This window comes from Mucor velutinosus, assembly GCF_035048745.1.
Source record: "Mucor velutinosus strain NIH1002 chromosome Unknown tig00001569, whole genome shotgun sequence".
Taxonomy (NCBI): Eukaryota; Fungi; Mucoromycota; class Mucoromycetes; order Mucorales; family Mucoraceae; genus Mucor; species Mucor velutinosus.
In genome coordinates this window covers 1,977,278-1,993,357 of record NW_027041921.1, presented here as the reverse complement: position 1 = coordinate 1,993,357, position 16,080 = coordinate 1,977,278, and the positions used below count along the sequence as shown (strand labels likewise).

At 41.9% G+C, this 16,080-nt stretch overlaps 4 protein-coding genes across 4 annotated transcripts; 2 read left to right on the top strand and 2 right to left on the bottom strand.

Moving 5' to 3' along the window:
- Positions 1-180: 180 nt before the first annotated feature.
- Positions 181-1,865, top strand: HIR1 (HIR complex subunit; the record flags this gene model as incomplete). The annotated part of the gene is made up of 4 exons (XM_064832024.1): positions 181-226; positions 287-560; positions 710-1,052; positions 1,110-1,865. The coding sequence occupies 4 exons, from the start codon at positions 181-183 to the stop codon at positions 1,863-1,865; spliced, it is 1,419 nt and encodes a 472-aa protein (XP_064678304.1).
- Positions 1,866-3,645: 1,780 nt separating this feature from the next.
- Positions 3,646-4,871, bottom strand: YOS9 (Protein OS-9; the record flags this gene model as incomplete). Its single annotated transcript, XM_064832023.1, has 2 exons — positions 3,646-4,364; positions 4,472-4,871. 2 exons carry the CDS (start codon positions 4,869-4,871, stop codon positions 3,646-3,648), a joined length of 1,119 nt encoding a protein of 372 aa, XP_064678303.1.
- Positions 4,872-7,435: 2,564 nt separating this feature from the next.
- ATC70_012852 (uncharacterized protein) lies at positions 7,436-8,509 on the top strand (the record flags this gene model as incomplete). Its single annotated transcript, XM_064832022.1, has 5 exons — positions 7,436-7,478; positions 7,847-7,889; positions 7,953-7,991; positions 8,043-8,415; positions 8,483-8,509. 5 exons carry the CDS (start codon positions 7,436-7,438, stop codon positions 8,507-8,509), a joined length of 525 nt encoding a protein of 174 aa, XP_064678302.1.
- Positions 8,510-9,595: 1,086 nt separating this feature from the next.
- Positions 9,596-15,746, bottom strand: VPS33_2 (Vacuolar protein-sorting-associated protein 33; the record flags this gene model as incomplete). Its single annotated transcript, XM_064832021.1, has 11 exons — positions 9,596-9,888; positions 9,943-10,098; positions 10,159-10,241; positions 10,297-10,596; positions 10,647-10,984; positions 11,045-11,197; positions 11,259-11,386; positions 11,438-11,553; positions 11,610-13,676; positions 13,728-15,520; positions 15,579-15,746. The coding sequence occupies 11 exons, from the start codon at positions 15,744-15,746 to the stop codon at positions 9,596-9,598; spliced, it is 5,595 nt and encodes a 1,864-aa protein (XP_064678301.1).
- Between the last annotated feature and the right edge of the window lie 334 nt (positions 15,747-16,080).

The following is a 16,080-nucleotide window of genomic DNA, read 5'->3' as shown; positions in this document are numbered from 1 at the left end:
TTTTTTTTTTTTTTTTTTTTTTAGAGCGGAGCAGGCGATATTTTTAATTTGAGTGTGTTACTAGACCCATTTTTTTTTGTTTGATATAAATATAAAACTGGATTTCGTTTGGGCTTTGGTCTCTTTTCTCTCTTCTTTTTCTTCTTTTCTCTATTATTTTATTAATACGTTTCATCCAATATGGTCGCTGTCAAGAACATTTGTTGTGTGGGTGCTGGCTATGTCGGTAAGTTGATTGGTGCGCAATCTCTCAAGAATGTGTGTGTTGACTCATGAACCTTAAAAGGTGGTCCCACTTGTGCTGTCATTGCCTACAAGTGTCATCATATCAAGGTTACTATCGTCGACTTGAACCAAGCTCGTATCGATGCCTGGAACTCTGACAAGCTTCCTATCTACGAACCTGGATTGGAGGACGTTGTCTTTGACCGTCGTGGTAAGAACTTGTTCTTCACCACTGATGTCGATGCTGCCATCCAAGAGGCCGATTTGATCTTTGTCTCTGTCAACACACCTACCAAGAAGGCTGGTTTGGGTGCCGGTATGGCTGCTGATCTTGCGTAAGTACACATGCATGACATATCCAGAGAGAGAGAGAGAGAGAGAGAGAGAGAGAGAGAGAGAGAGAGAGAGAGAGAGAGAGAGAGAGAGAGAGAGAAAGAGGGACGCGCGCCCTGACCCTGTTACTCATTCTCATCCATCTTGTTAGTTACATTGAAGGCGCTACTCGTCGCATTGCCGAAGTTGCTACCAGCTCCAAGATTGTTGTTGAGAAATCCACTGTCCCTTGTCGCACTGCCGAAAGCATGCGTACCATCCTTGAAGCCAACTCTACTGGCGAGATCCACTTTGATATTCTGTCTAACCCTGAATTCTTGGCAGAAGGCACTGCCATCAAGGATCTCCTCAACCCCGACCGTGTATTGATTGGTGCTCTCCAAACACCTGAAGGTATTGCTGCTCAAACTGCTTTAGCTGAGGTCTACACCAACTGGGTCCCTGAGGACCGTGTTATCACTACTAACCTCTGGTCTTCCGAACTCTCCAAATTGGTAAGTATGATAGAGAATGTGGGAAGGGCAATCATTCAATGTTCACATTGCGTTTAGGCTGCTAATGCCATGCTTGCTCAACGTATCTCATCTATCAATGCCCTCTCTGCTATCTGTGAGGCCACTGGTGCTGATGTCGATGAGGTTGCTTATGCTTGTGGTCGCGATACCCGTTTAGGTTCCAAGTTCTTGAAGGCCTCCGTTGGTTTCGGTGGTTCTTGTTTCCAAAAGGATATCCTCAACTTGGTCTATCTCTCTACACAACTCAACTTGCCCGAAGTCGCTGAATACTGGAAGCAAGTCTATACCTTGAACGAATATCAAAAGAAGCGTTTTGTCAAGAAGATCATCTCTACTCTCTTCAACACCATCACCAACAAGCGTATTGCCGTTCTCGGTTTTGCTTTCAAGAAGGACACTGGTGATACCCGTGAGTCTGCTGCCATCACTTTGATCAAGGACTTTATTCAAGAACAAGCCCATGTTGCCATCTACGATCCCAAGGTCGAACACGAACAAATCTACATGGACCTCACTGAACCCACTGTTGCCGATAGCCGCAAGCAAGTTGAAAAGAGCATTACCATCTGCTCAAGTGCCTACGAGGCCGCCAAGGATGCTGATGCTGTTGTCATTGTCACCGAATGGGACGAATTCAAGTCAGATGCTCTTGATTATCAAAAGATCTACGACAACATGCACAAGCCCGCTTTCTTGTTTGACGGTCGTTTGTTGTTGGATGCTGCTGAACTTCGCAAGATTGGTTTCAAGGTTCACATCATTGGTAAGAATGAGCTTGCTGGTACCGCTTAATTTATTTTCTTTCTGTTATCCCCCCCCCCTTTTTTTCCCAATTTTTTGTTTATCCCATCCATTTCATTGTGTGCATTTGAAAAAAAAACAACGTTTTCCATTATATAAATTCCTCCCTCCCTCCCTCCCTTCCTCCCTTCCTCCCTTATCACAAAAAAGAAAATAAATTGAACATTAGAATTTTTTTTTTTTTTGTAAAAATGGCAATAGTTGACTCAAAAAGATTTGACACACGTTTTTCGTGAAACTTGATTTGTGTTCTATACTAATTACTTTGGTATTGAAGCTCAATTGGGGGCCTGCAAGAAGAAACTAGACAAATGGATGACTCCAACGTTTATTAAGCATACAAATCCATCAAATCAGAAAAAAAGACCCTGATCCCCCTTTAATGAAATGACGATTGTCTCAAATAATTTGCGATGTTTCCGCTCATTCTTTTAGTGTAACTGTCTGATTCGAGATCTTTGAGTGCTATCAAGATGAGGATGGCCTCTTTGTTGGCACAGACCATTTGATGATGCGAGGCAACATGATGATCTTGCCATGAACCAAGGAACCTTATCCATGCATCTGTTACCTATGCCATGTGCATGACCAGAATGTCAGGCACACAATAAAATGGGCATTTTCTAAAATAGAGCTCGATCTACTCGCCAGCACAATCTGCTCCCAGATGTATATCAATGATGTAAGGGATGAATAGTGAACATGTTGCCTAAAAAGTAAATATCTCACGTAGCCAATACTCTTTTCTTTTCAGAACGAGCGAGCGTTTAATCAAAAGGTCATTAAAACTGTGTTCCTAGCGTATGTTACACACTATATTTGATAGAAAATCGCTTTTTGTACTAGGTGTCATGGAGCAATTATTTAGTAAGAGTTTCTTTGAGCGAAATTTACGCACTAGAGCCAAATGGATTTCGAAAGAGCGATGGGTGGTAGATATGTCTCAATGCGGTATGATAGCTCGCATCCACAATATTGACTGGTCGCTTTCTATTGAAAAGCAGAGCAGTATCAGCGAATGCATTTGTAGATTGGACCTCTTTCCAAGATGATGAGATAATTGATATGTAGGGTATGAGGCAGTATGACACTCTGACTCGTAGGTGTGCTGGCTTCTTTCGATCCATCATTCCAAAGTCGTTCACACAGGGCATTGCTGATTGTTTTCATGCATCTTGAGAGGGCAATTCACTGCAACTCTAATCGTATTTAAAACGCTAGCGCAGATCAGCCAAACCCGTATTAATATTAGCATCACTGATCGTCTTACATCGTTTAACCAATCAAGTTGATCACATCCTTTCTATGTAGTGTCCAAGCTTACTTCAAGACACATCCAGTGGAGATGGTGAAGCCATAATACTCCAAGCTTGCGTCCAAAAATCGAGGATAACTTACATCAGCTTGAGCTGTATTATAAGCATAGGAAAAAACCTCGTTCTAGATGTCTTTTTTGAACAATCCCAATGACTAGGTGGAGGCATAAACAATGCATTGGTATTCTGCAGTGGGTGTTGATGTAAACTAAGCCATGAATTTATTGAATGCTGTATTGTCGAGTGATGATGAGTATGCAATCTCTGCAAATTGTATCCATAAAAGTAAAAAAAAGGGGGGGGGGTAGTTGATCTAAAGCGAGTATGGTCTATAATAATATGGATGATCTAGTAGTAATTTTGAATGTTGTAGTAATAGCTATAAATAATGAATGGGTGAATTGAGAGTGAGAAAGACGGAAGGGTGACGGGAGAGGGGTATATGGATTTGATCTCTATAGACGACGATCAGGAGAGTCTTCACAGTCTCGAACAACTGCAACAATGACACTGATATCATCTGCTTTACCACCTTCCATCAAAAGACCTTCCTCCATGGCCCGTCTTTGGAAAGGGGTATCTACATTGCGTTTGGATTCGCTTACTTCTTTCGCTGCATTTGCCAAGATATCAGACAGGATTTGAGGCTGCAGGTTTCTCACACGAGGAGGTCGTTGGGCATTTCCAGGAATTGTGTGTGCATGCACATGGTCTCGAACCAAACTCAAGATGGTTTTATCAAACAGATTATCGTACAAGCCGTCTGTGCCCATAATGATAATATCGCCCTTCTTGACCTTGATGTTGAAAGATTGCGCGTGGTGAGGCTGATCTCGGGATCGAATGCCCAATTGATATGGAAAGTTGAATGCATGCTGTTGTTCCTCGCTGCGAAAGATGTAATGGTTGTTACGGATGATAGAAATGCCACAATCTCCAATATTGGCCACTCGCAATTCATCATGGCGTAACACGGCGATACAAGCGGTAGTAGATCCAAGCACATTGCTCTTTTTGGCTTCCACTAAGCTTTGTTCATAGCTACGTTGCAAAATGTCAACAGGATTGGTTTGGCTGTATTCAAAGAACATGGGATCTTCAGTATCCTCAAATCTGTCCATTTCGAGGTTAGCGTAATGCATCAGTTGGCTAGAATATAAAGCCGAGTTTGAACCTGGTAGAAGTAAAATGATTGATATAGAAATTGATCCGGGTTAGACATACTGCTATAATACAACAAGGATGATCTCCGCAGAGATGTAACCATAAAAAAATTTTTACCTGCAGTCTGCTGCCAGCCACCAATTCCATCAGCAACGCCAATGGCATCAGAACGTCTAAAATAAGCGTCTTCACCCACTTGAGCACTTTCAGATGACCAGGATGAAGAGGTAATGACAGATGTCTCGGTGTTGGATCTCTTTTTAGCAAATCCAGCTGCGCCATGGCCAAGCTTGTATGATTGCTGAGGCTTGGTTTGGGCAAAGAAATCAAACAATGGCAATGATTTGTTGTTGTTGTTGTTGGTGGTGGTGGTATAATCGTAAATGTGATGGTTGTTCAATGCAGAGGGTGAAATTGATTTGGTGAATGCTCTTTGTTGTTGCTTGTTGACTACTGCTACTTTCGCCACTGTCGCCACCAGCTTGGATCTAGTTGAACTTTGTAAAGATGCAATCATTTCTTTTGTAGATTTAAACCAAAACTGGATAGTAACGAGTGGGAGGTAATAAAGAAATCAAAAATGTGGAGATGTATGTCTCAGAGTATTTATACTATAGTTTTAAATGGCCGATTCCGATGTGCTACGATTAGATTACGGGGAAAGAGAAGGAAAGGAATACAAACATTTCGCACGGGTACATTGCTGATTCTGGAAAAATATAAGGAGAAACGGCTACTTTACAGATTTTCATTACTACTGTAAAAAAAAAAAAAAAATTGATACATTATGTATGAATTGTGGAATTACGCTTATATTCTAGTCATGATATAGAATCATTTACCTAAGAAATGCCAGATAATGCAAATATTAGAGTAGGACAGTGGTCGTCATTTAGCTACATGCTATCTTTATTGGCATTTGGTCGGATTAATTCATGCAAATAGCATCACTCATAGTCGAGGCCATTGCACATGGTGCCATGCTGTTAGGCTATCAGCATACCTTGGTAAGGATTTGGATAGTTGCTGTTTGTTTATCTGGTGATACAGAAGAGCCTGAGAAACTCATAAACAAATAACTACTGCTTTGTGTATCAGGCACATTCGCTGTTCCTGAGTTTCTGTATTGCATATCCATTCGCCTGCCATCCCGTTTATGCTCAGCGAGAACCGTGCTCTATCTTGTTTGATTTATAAGTGAAAGTGAGATAGGGTTGACACTCGACGTATTGCGTGCAATGTAGTTATTTTGGGTTTCGCTTTGAAGGAATCCGCATTTCAATGAACCATTGCAACAGTTAAATCTACCAAATACAAAAAATGTGCTATTTATTATTTAGGTAGCTGTCAGGGTATAATAGCTGCCAATTCGCTATTCCCTTCATATGAGCTCCAAAAACATCCATTGCCTTCATCAAAAGGCATTTGCCAGCAGCCAAAATATTCAACGTCCGCTAGCCACTTCTTTTGCTTCGAATCGTTCATTTTTGATTAAATTCGACTTAACTGGACCATTTCGTTCGATTGGACTCTATAAATTGTGATAATCAGCCCATACTTCCTGATACATTCTTGGAATACTTTTCAAGACGCTTCCAATGGTGTTAAATAAAAGAGGTGTTTTGAATAAGCTTATTGAGGAATCCTTGAAAAATACGAAATGCCGTTTCTGGCAAAAATGTCGAGATTTTACATATACAGGTTGCACAAACAAAGTTTCAAGAGTTGCCTTGGATCAAGAGAAGCAATTTGAGTTAATATATGCCATAGTAAAAGTCATTTTTTTTTTCAGGGTGAAAAACGCGATCGTTTGATTTTCGTCAAAAACCATGGGGGGTACCTCATGCTTTTTGGGTCCCTAAAAAGTGGAGCAAAGGTGTCAGTAAGCAAGTGCTTGTCGAGGCTGGTTGTTTGGCGCTATTCTGGCAGCCTAGAATGGCTTTTGACACGAGAAAACGCGGCCCAAGTATACTTAAATTTCACAGGGTTTTGTATATTTTTGAGTATGTAGAGGCAATGCAAGTACGCCATCTGCCTGTATATGAGTTATTCCAGCTGATGCAAACGTAATGTATTCAAGGAGAACCAGAATTACAGATACAGATCGTACATGGAGGTTTACAAGTTTTTATGGATTGCTTCGAGATAAGAATACAACGTTTGAAGAGAGGACAAAGGAATGGAATTGGTATAGAATCAAGCATGTGATAGTATTGCATGCAGTTCTTGACACATTCTCATAACATAGACACTGTGGAGCTCATTGGTTGCATATGGCCGCTCAAAGCTTTAAACGCACGCATATTTGAGTAGAACAGTTCCTCGTTTACTAAATGCTTGCCACATTCAAAACGAGGCAATACTATGTAAATTTTGACTGCAAATGTCAAGCACCTGTACAAAACAGTTTAAAGCCGACCGAGTTCTAGTGTGTTATGCCAAGGGGAGAATAATGAATGTCCAGATCTAGTATAGTCTGATGAGACCAAATAGTCAATTGACGCATTCAAATGTCAAAATCAAAAAGAGTGTTTGATCGCTGATCTTACAGAAGATGAAGACATGTCGTAAATATTAAGCAGGCAATACTTGATATTTGTGTGCTCCATACACCTTTTGTTGCTATGCAACATGCGATTCAATACTCAGTTGAGGTCACGAAAGCATCATCATCATCATTCCGACGACGCAGTGCTGCCCAGCATCGCCTAGCACGATAGAAGCGAGCAGTTAAGCTACCCAGCAAGCAAAAAAAAAAAAAAAAAAAAAAAAAAAAAAAAACTCTCTTGCATCCATTTGCTGCCTAGCAAGTGATATCATTGCTGCTTGCATGTACAATACAATGCCCTTCAAATGCCATTCCCAAAAAAAAAAGAGGCTGATAATGCAACTTGATTTAAGAACTCTCATTGGATATGTTAATGAAAATTTTTCTCTGTTTGCCTCACTTGAGCACCAGCGTCCTTTTTGTTGGGAGACCCAGTTTGTTCTTCCGCAGACATGGTATTTAAAAGGTGGACTTGTATTCTTTTCCATTCTCTTTTTCTTTATAAAACTTTTTTTTTTTTATAAAACCTAAAAATGTCTTACCGTTCAAGTGGAATCTGTTACAAGTGTGGTGAACGTTAGTAGAAACTCTTTTTTTTTTTTTTTTTTTTTTTATTGTATTCTTGCAAAAGAATGGGGTGTCATCTGAAAAAGGGAGAGAGGGGACTGATTGCATTGATGCAATCAGCGCGCGCTTTCTTTTGGCACATGGTCAATCGACTCTTGCCTCTCTTCCCACCTCGCTCATCCTCTCTCTTTTTCCTTTCTGATACTCTGATACGACTACTGTCTTTCTTGCTTTTTTTGTTTGATTATTTATTGCATTGTCAATATAATAAAGATGAAGAGAAGAAGGAGAGAGTAGTTTATATATATTATACAACTTGCATGTCTTTATCATTGTTGCTGAATACTGATTCAATTTTTTTTTTCTCACATTAACAGCCGGTCATCAAGCCAGAGATTGCTCTCAATCCGAGTCTGTCTGGTAAGATAGAACCATAGAGTGTCAGCTGGCCATGCCATCTTAATGCAAACTTTTACCTCATAGTTACAACTGTCAACAAAGTGGCCATATGTCCAAGGACTGGTAAGTTTCATTTGCTGATTTGTGGAGTATCTAGCTAAAATCCTACATCAGTACCGAAGCTCGTGCTGAAAAGAAGTGCTACAAGTGTAGCCAAACTGGCCACATCTCTCGCGACTGTCCTGAAGCTTCCAACAACGGACCTGATTGTTACGCTTGTGGTAAGTCTGGTCATATCTCTCGCAACTGCCCTGAGGGTGGTAACAGTGGCGGTTATGACAGCGGTCGTGGTGGTTATGGTGCTCCCAAGTCTTGTTACAGCTGTGGCCAAAGTGGCCATATGAGCCGTGATTGTCCTACTGGTGGTAACGGTGGTTATGGTGGTCAAAAGTGCTACAACTGTGGTAACTCTGGCCACATCTCTAGAGATTGTGATCAACCTGCTCAAGCCAAGACTTGTTACAAGTGTCAACAATCTGGCCACATTGTAAGTGAATTGCCCATGTGTTGCTATATGGATCATTTTGATTAACCGATTTTTCATGATCTTGTAGGCTAGAGACTGTCCCTCTGAAGAGTAAACGCTTTCTGTTGCCTTTTTGTTTCCAAAAAAAAAACATTTCCTTTCTACAAAATATTAAATGAAGATTTAAAAAAGATCCAATTGATCTATAAACTAGCATGAAATTTCACTTTATATAAATTTGTTTTTTCTCCCTTGATTTCGTCTTAATTCACCATTTTGCAATAAAATTGATCAAATCAATCACATTTGACTATACACATATCAAACGTCATCAATTGTGGGTGCATTGCAATCCCACATTTTTAGTGGCCCAGGCATGGGGAGGGCGAAACAAGGCTCCACCACACACCCACACCCACCAGAAAAAAGCCCTGTCCTCTCATAATAGAACCCCGTAATAAACAGAAAAACAAAATCCAGGTGCTTGATTTTGTTTTTTTTTTTTTTTACACCTTTTTCTTTACTTAACAGTTTCAATATAAAAAATGTCTGCCTGGAAAGCCGCCGGTATCTCGTATGTGTACAAGCTTACATGCTTTGTTGGATGACATTGCTAATTATCTTTTCTTTTTTTTTTCTTTTTGAATCATTTAGTTACCTTCAATATGCCAACATCTGTGCTCGTGCCGTCCGTAACTCCTTGAAGGACGATGTTCGTGCTGTTGCTCTCCGTCGTGATGCCAACAACCTCAAGTTTGCCAAGTGGGAGAATGGTGTTCAAAAGGAACAAGTAAGTTGTGTGAGACTTGTTGGGTACTGAAATGTATGGATATTGATGGCTTTTTTTTTTCATCTAATAGAAATTCGTCGTTCCTCCCAAGAACTAAATTATTTTATAATCAACTCTTTCCATACACACAACAGCCAGATCTTTCAATAAATAATCGAATGTAGTATATATGTATCGATCGACATTGTTTAGAAAGAAGACTATCATTGTATTGATTTGTGTTTGTTGTCTGGTATTCTGTGGAGATTCATCGACATTGAGATTGGATTGCGTATTCATTGTAAGATTTACTCGTGTTCAATGTCTATGTGCAAATGCAACCAAACAGCATTAGAGAGAGTGTGATAGCGTCTGCAAGGGTGGTGGTGGGAGGAGAGTAGAAGGGGATCATTTAGCGGGATATAAGGTGTGTCAAGTTTGTGGGGTATCTAACGTGTCAATGAGGGTATCGTAACTGCTGGTTACTCTAACATCTTCTTTTGCCTTGAGTCGTTCGTAGAATTTAGGGCAGTCCAAAGAGTCGCATGGTATATCTGCGTAAGGTTGTTCCTGTTCTACGACTGTCATGGCATCCAAAGGAGATAGATTGGAACACTCTTGACAAGCTTGCACTATCTTTCTAAATTTGTTTTGAGACATCTGTTGCCTTGATAATAATGTAAAAACAGTGCTGCTCGTATTTTGCTTGCATTGATTACAGATAGCTAACACGTATGAATACCATAGACTGGGGATATTTCACACACACACACACATACCTTGATCTGCTATCTTTCTACACACAATGCAATGAGAGCTCAAATAATACTGATCAATTCTTGTGGGGTTTCTAGCTTGATGTTCAGTGCTTAACGCAAGGTTCATGGCTGCTATCTTTTGTGAGCGAGGCATTGAATCGTACCAGGACAGTATGTCTATGAAAAGAGCTTTGAATGTTAATCATAGGTGGGTATCACTCGGATAGTCCAGCTCACCAACACCCATCAAGTTGAATACTCGGCTCAAGGGAGGGATAATTTGCTTTCTGATATAGTATTCAGCATCCAGTCTCAAGGAACTACAAAATGCAAGCGTCAGCACGCAGGCACAAGTATAATACAAGAGCATTTTACCTATCATTCAGTAAAGTTTCAGGTGGAACCACTTTGTCCTTGAGCTTTGCATTGGGGCCACGATACACGACAACGTACGGAACTCGTTCTCCATACTGGGGTTCAGCTCTTGCATCTGTGTCCATTTGCGCCTGAGCAATCAATGCGCCGTTGGGACCACCTCGACTGGAGTATGTTCCCATTCTGACCTCCTTGGAGATGATGAAATCTTGAAGCAGCACTCGGTTCGATAGTATCTTGGTCCATTGGTTGTATAGAAAGGCCTTTAGCTCTGACATGTCTTGTGTACGAAACAGTATTCTATGTGATATATGAGCAACAAGATCAGTTGCTAATCACACGCTACTTACTTTAGGCAAGACTCCAGCATTTTCTGTGTGGCAGGTGTGCCGTCTCTTCTTACAGTTTCAATGCCTTTTGCCTCGAATACGGGCTCTATATCGCTAGGATGTTCATATTTGAAACCAACGTATCGCTTCTTTGCCAACAACACAGCCGGATGATACACTTTTTCAAACTTGAGCTTGACAGGAGCAGGGTTTTGTTTGGTAATGGTCTCGGCAATTTCGTTTCCTAGTGTAAATGCCTCGTCTTTGGTTTTGCCTGGAAAGTAGATGAACATACTGTCTGTATCGCCATAGACGACGCGCGCTCCCCATTTTTCTGTTTCGTTGATCAACTTGATAGACTGCTAGCGGTGTAAGTGTGTGTGTGTGTGTGTGTTGAACCTGTTGACTAGTATACTTACTCTTTCCAAAGTCTCTCTTCCTGCAGCTACGATACTATCAGCTATTTCGACTGAAGGCATTCTACCAGAGAATGAGGCAGATGTGTATCCATAGGTCACGTTGGCAAGCAGCTTCAACGTCAATTGTTTAGCATCCAGCATGCGAAGAAGACCCTAAAAACAGAATACACGTTACATAATCATCCCTCTTTTTTTCTCTATGAGTGCCACTTACTGGATCTTCCGTGTAGTCTTTCATAGCTCGCTTGATCATGACTCTTGTGTCCAGCAATTCTGATAGCATTTTGGCCAACAAACTCTTTCGAATTTCTGGCTTGACAAACATGATGCCATTTGGAGATACTAACAGAGATTGTTAGCGCTGTATACACTGTATTTACTATCACATGTTACCATTGATATGGTCTTTCAATGTATCCAAGAGGCCATCATCAGGCTCAAATGAAGGCAATACGCCAAATCTGGAGGGTTCACCTGGCTTCCCTATTCTTCCCAAACAAGTAGAGTAGCTAACCAAAGCAAAGCTCAGTCACCATCTCGACTCACTAAAGCACAGCAGACTTACCAATAGTTGTACGCAATCATGATGGACGGATACAAGCTCTGAAAATCCAACACTACCATAGGACTACTATAAAACTGAGTGATAGGTTCCATGATCAACGGTAGAATCTCCAATGATCGTTGAGACGCCACTTGTGAGCGACTGGGCGTGATCAGCACAAAGTTCTCTGGTTTGGCTATACGAAACATGATGGACTCCACATTATACTGCGATCCTCTTGAAATAACAGCATAAAAGTCGATACCATAGACGCGAGCAGATTCACATGTGCGACTCACTACTTGAGAAGCATCCAGCATGTCCAGATTCAGTTGCACCCGTTTCATGTAATACTTGAACAAACGATACTTGAGAACAGCAGGGCCCTTGGTATACCAACTGGTCAGTGTAGCATGCGAATAGTGAGGCACTCGATCATGTAGCAGGTTATAAGCGATATTTTCAAACGTATAGCTTGTCAAGGTCAATTCACTCTTCATCATGCGCCAGACGTTGAGCATGTGTCTTCCAGTCACTCTGTACACGGACGCCTTTTTGTAGCCCCATTGATCTCGCTTGATTGCGTCCGTGGTTGCCATGACGCGAGAGAGCTCATCCAAAAGATGGTAGCCCAGCTGCGCTCCTCGTTCTATCAAGTAGCCCCATGACGCACTCTGCACCTCGTATCCTACCAACATGTCAGGATCGTAGTATCTAATTTTTTCTATCAACAAGCTAAACAGCTGCTCCTCTGTGTCAGCATAGTCCACCACGAGACGTGAATTGCAGATACCTATTCTGGAAATGTCAAAGCCCTTCAAGGCAAGCACGCCAATGTAGTTTCCCTCTTGATACCCGTTGGAAGTAACCCGCAAATCTTCCGTCTGTAAGCACCAAAAGATGAGCTGCACAGCATCGAGCTCTGGGTCAGGCAGCAGTTGATCTCTGGTATTGACGTGGATTTCCAAGCTGAAATAATCAATGTAATCACGAATACGCTTCACTTTGTTCGCAGGTTTGCTTGCAGAAAACTTAAAGTTGAATGTGTTACTGTATGTGGGATGATGCAACTGAGTTTTGCTATCATGTTGCTGCTGCTGCTGCTGCTTGGGCTTGTAGTTGGCGTATTCCTCAGTCTGCATCCAATCTTGCACTTGCTTGAAAGAAGGAGGATTCTGGCTGGGGCTCCACGCTTTAATGGTCATATGCGCTCCCTCTGGAATAGATGTAGTATACACGCTTTGGAACTCTTTCAGCGCGGCAAGGCCTACAGTAGGTAGCTTGAATTCTTTATCGGCAAACACAGTTGGAAAACGAGGCACGTCGCTTGGATTGCTGTAAAATGGCTCTCGATACGCAACACCTTCTTTGGGAAGGTCGTCTGTATTGATTTTGGGAGGGTCGTATCGATAAGTAAACTCCTTTGTGATTGTCTGTGTTTGAGAGAACTGTTCAATGAGTGATGAAAAGGTGAAAGGCTGGTCCGATGCAAGAGTTGCAGTCGGTTCGACTGGCTTGACCTCTTCGTTGTGCAGTATCTTGGATATCTCTTGATCGACATCACTCTCTGCCATATCCTCTTCATTGCGCTCGTGTACCTGATCCATTAGGTCGCTCTTTCTGATAATGACTTTTGGTTCAGGATATGCAGTTGGCTCAACATTCCTCGTTCGCTCAGGTTCGGTTGCCTTTGGTGGAGATGCTTCAGCAACCCACTCTTCCAAATCCTCTACTATCTTGTTCTTGTTCTTTTTTTTTCTTTGTTTTGGCAAAGAGACTACCACAGTAACTCTTTGCATGCCCTTTGGATGTATATCATCAGTGCTCTTGGCTCTTGTCGTCTCAGTGTTTGTGGGTGTTGTCTGAGGCGCTATTTTGGGTGGTGCTGATACAGTGCGTTCGTCTTTTTTCAGCGATCGCTGTGTTGCCATCTTTAATCTCATTTTCTTGAGTGATTGCTTCTCTTCTTCCCAACGTTCAGCAGCTGACCTCAATCGCTTCTTCTTGCTGCTGCCTTCTTGCTGATCTCCAGATCCATCTAGCTGGTTGATCCTGCGCATAAAGAGACGACTCCTCGTTACGCGAGCCCTAAATACACGTTAGTTTCCTTGTGTGCATAGTAAATGGCAACGTATTTACATTGGGTCGGGTGGACTATCACTTAATTGAAAGGGGGCTTGATCTACATTTTCTTCTCCCTGTTGCTTGTCGTCTTTCTGCTTAAGCTCGTCCTGCTGCTGATCTTGATGTACCTCTTGGTCAGCTTTTTCTTCCTTGTCGTCCTCTTCTATAAACTCCAGTATACTCTTCTTTGGTTTATGTACATGCTCAGTTGCCAATAAGCTATCCATCTTTTGCACTTCAGCCAAGATATCCAATTTCCTCGGTTCATAAACAACGGGCTCCCCGTCATCATTATCGTAGACTATCACTTGCGTATTGTGCTTTTTCATCTTATCTTTGCTCTCTCCTCTCTCTGTTTCCTCCAACCAACGAGCAATATCGCTGATACGCAAGCTGTCCTCATTGCTAAATTCAAATTCATCGTTCTCTTCTTGTTGGACAAGGGCGTCCTCTTCTTGCTCTTGTTCCTCATTGCTGCGCGAGTCAGAATCCTCGACATCCTCTTGATGGAATGAAGAGTTGACGTCCTCCATAAAGGTATGAATGATGGATTTGTCGAGTTGCGATTGCACGCTCAGTCCTCGATAGCGTGAAGGAGTAGCTGATACATTGAAATCAGAAGAGACGTTGTTATTTGGATTTCGATGCGGCGATATTTGAGCAGGTGTCATATTCATAGATAGATTTACAGTAGAAGAAGGTAGATCTACGAGACTCAATTCATCTGTTCTTGTAGGTGTATGCTGTATTGCTGATGCTTGAGATGCTGTATGCTGACTTGATTCGTATTCAAAGTATTCAGTTGGGTACAATGCCTCAATGGCTTCAAATACGGTCATCACTTTGGGCACAAGAACCGAAGGCTGCTGCGTTTCGGATACTTGGTCAAAGGGATGGCCTGTCATCATTTTCTCCATCAGTCGTCTGAGCGTCGGTTCTGCCGTCCATGGCTTTCGAGGTTCTCGCTCATCCAACTGTGCAACAGGCGGAATCGGATCTGCGATGCCTCTGGATTTGCGTCGATTCGTCTCATCCGCCCAGATGCTTCGTAGTGACAATACCAACTTCTTCCTGGACTCTTCCTCAGTACCTTGAAGGGCTTCAGCCTGCACTTGTTTCTCTCGCATCAAACTGGTGTGTATGCTCCTCTCCTTTAAATCATGTCTATTCCGGATGGACATGCCAGTGATATCTAACTCAAGCTCGCAGTAGCTACTTTTGGGCACAGCATTTGACTGAAATGCAAACGGAATGGTTTTCGCTGTATACACACCTTCTTCTTGTTGTTGCTGAAGTGGTATAAAATGAGGAGATAGGGTGCTATGGCCACTGGACGTCGTCGAGGACTGAGAAATATGGTAATTAGCTTTTGGTTCGTCCAGCAAGGGCAATCGAAACTGGATCTTCAGGGAAGGCGATATGTTATGTTCCTCAATGTGAATCCAATCCATACCGTACAGGTTATGATCCATCAAGAATTGAAGTTCAAAGTTCAAGTGGGCTTCATGCGGCTGAAATGATGCATTTTGGATCGCTCCCGACTGCAATATCTCCAACATTTGATGCTTTTCGTAAGGGTTGGTCATGTAAATCTTGAGATAGGTTCGATAGCCAATGTGGTAACCGTAAAAGGGTACGCCTTTCACAAGCACAATAGCGGCTATATGCTGATTCGGCTCCTTTTGCGGCCTTGCTAAATCCATGGCTTCATTCAAATCCTTTCCAAACTGAAAAATGTCCTTTTGTATCTCTTGATCTGTAGCGTATTCAACTGGGATATCGTACGGTATAAAAAAATAGGGAAACACCTAAGTGATGGAGTGGTCAATGCATTCAGTTTTCGGTCAGTAGCCTCCCCAAACTTACCTGATGTATATGAAGACAGACTTTTTGGCCCAGTTTGGTGGATCCAAAAATGCGTAATACAGGCACTTTGACCAGCCGTTTGTCACTGAACGGTGTGTATGAACGATCCAATGGGCCTGGATCCGCCATGTAATGATCCAAATTGATAATTCTTACAGAAATCACCATGGTGAAGCAGAAATTAAAAAAGAATCAAAAAGAGGTTGTAATCCGCAGTTGCAAATTGTAGGTTTTTTTTTGAAAGCAGGAATAAAGACTCTGGTGTAACTAGCGCGTAATTCGTCGTGTAGTGATCCCTTTCTGAACGACTGCTCTATTCTATCAAACATATTATATACATACAACAGACATCATTGGCATTCATCGTTTTTGACGGTCAAACGCACCATGCAAACTTTGGTAAATCTGGACAGTATTCTAGGCAACAAAAGAGATAAGTTTCACGCAGCATCCTGCTCTTTACCAGATGTCGCTAGGCTGGAAGGCAGAGCATACCAATGAT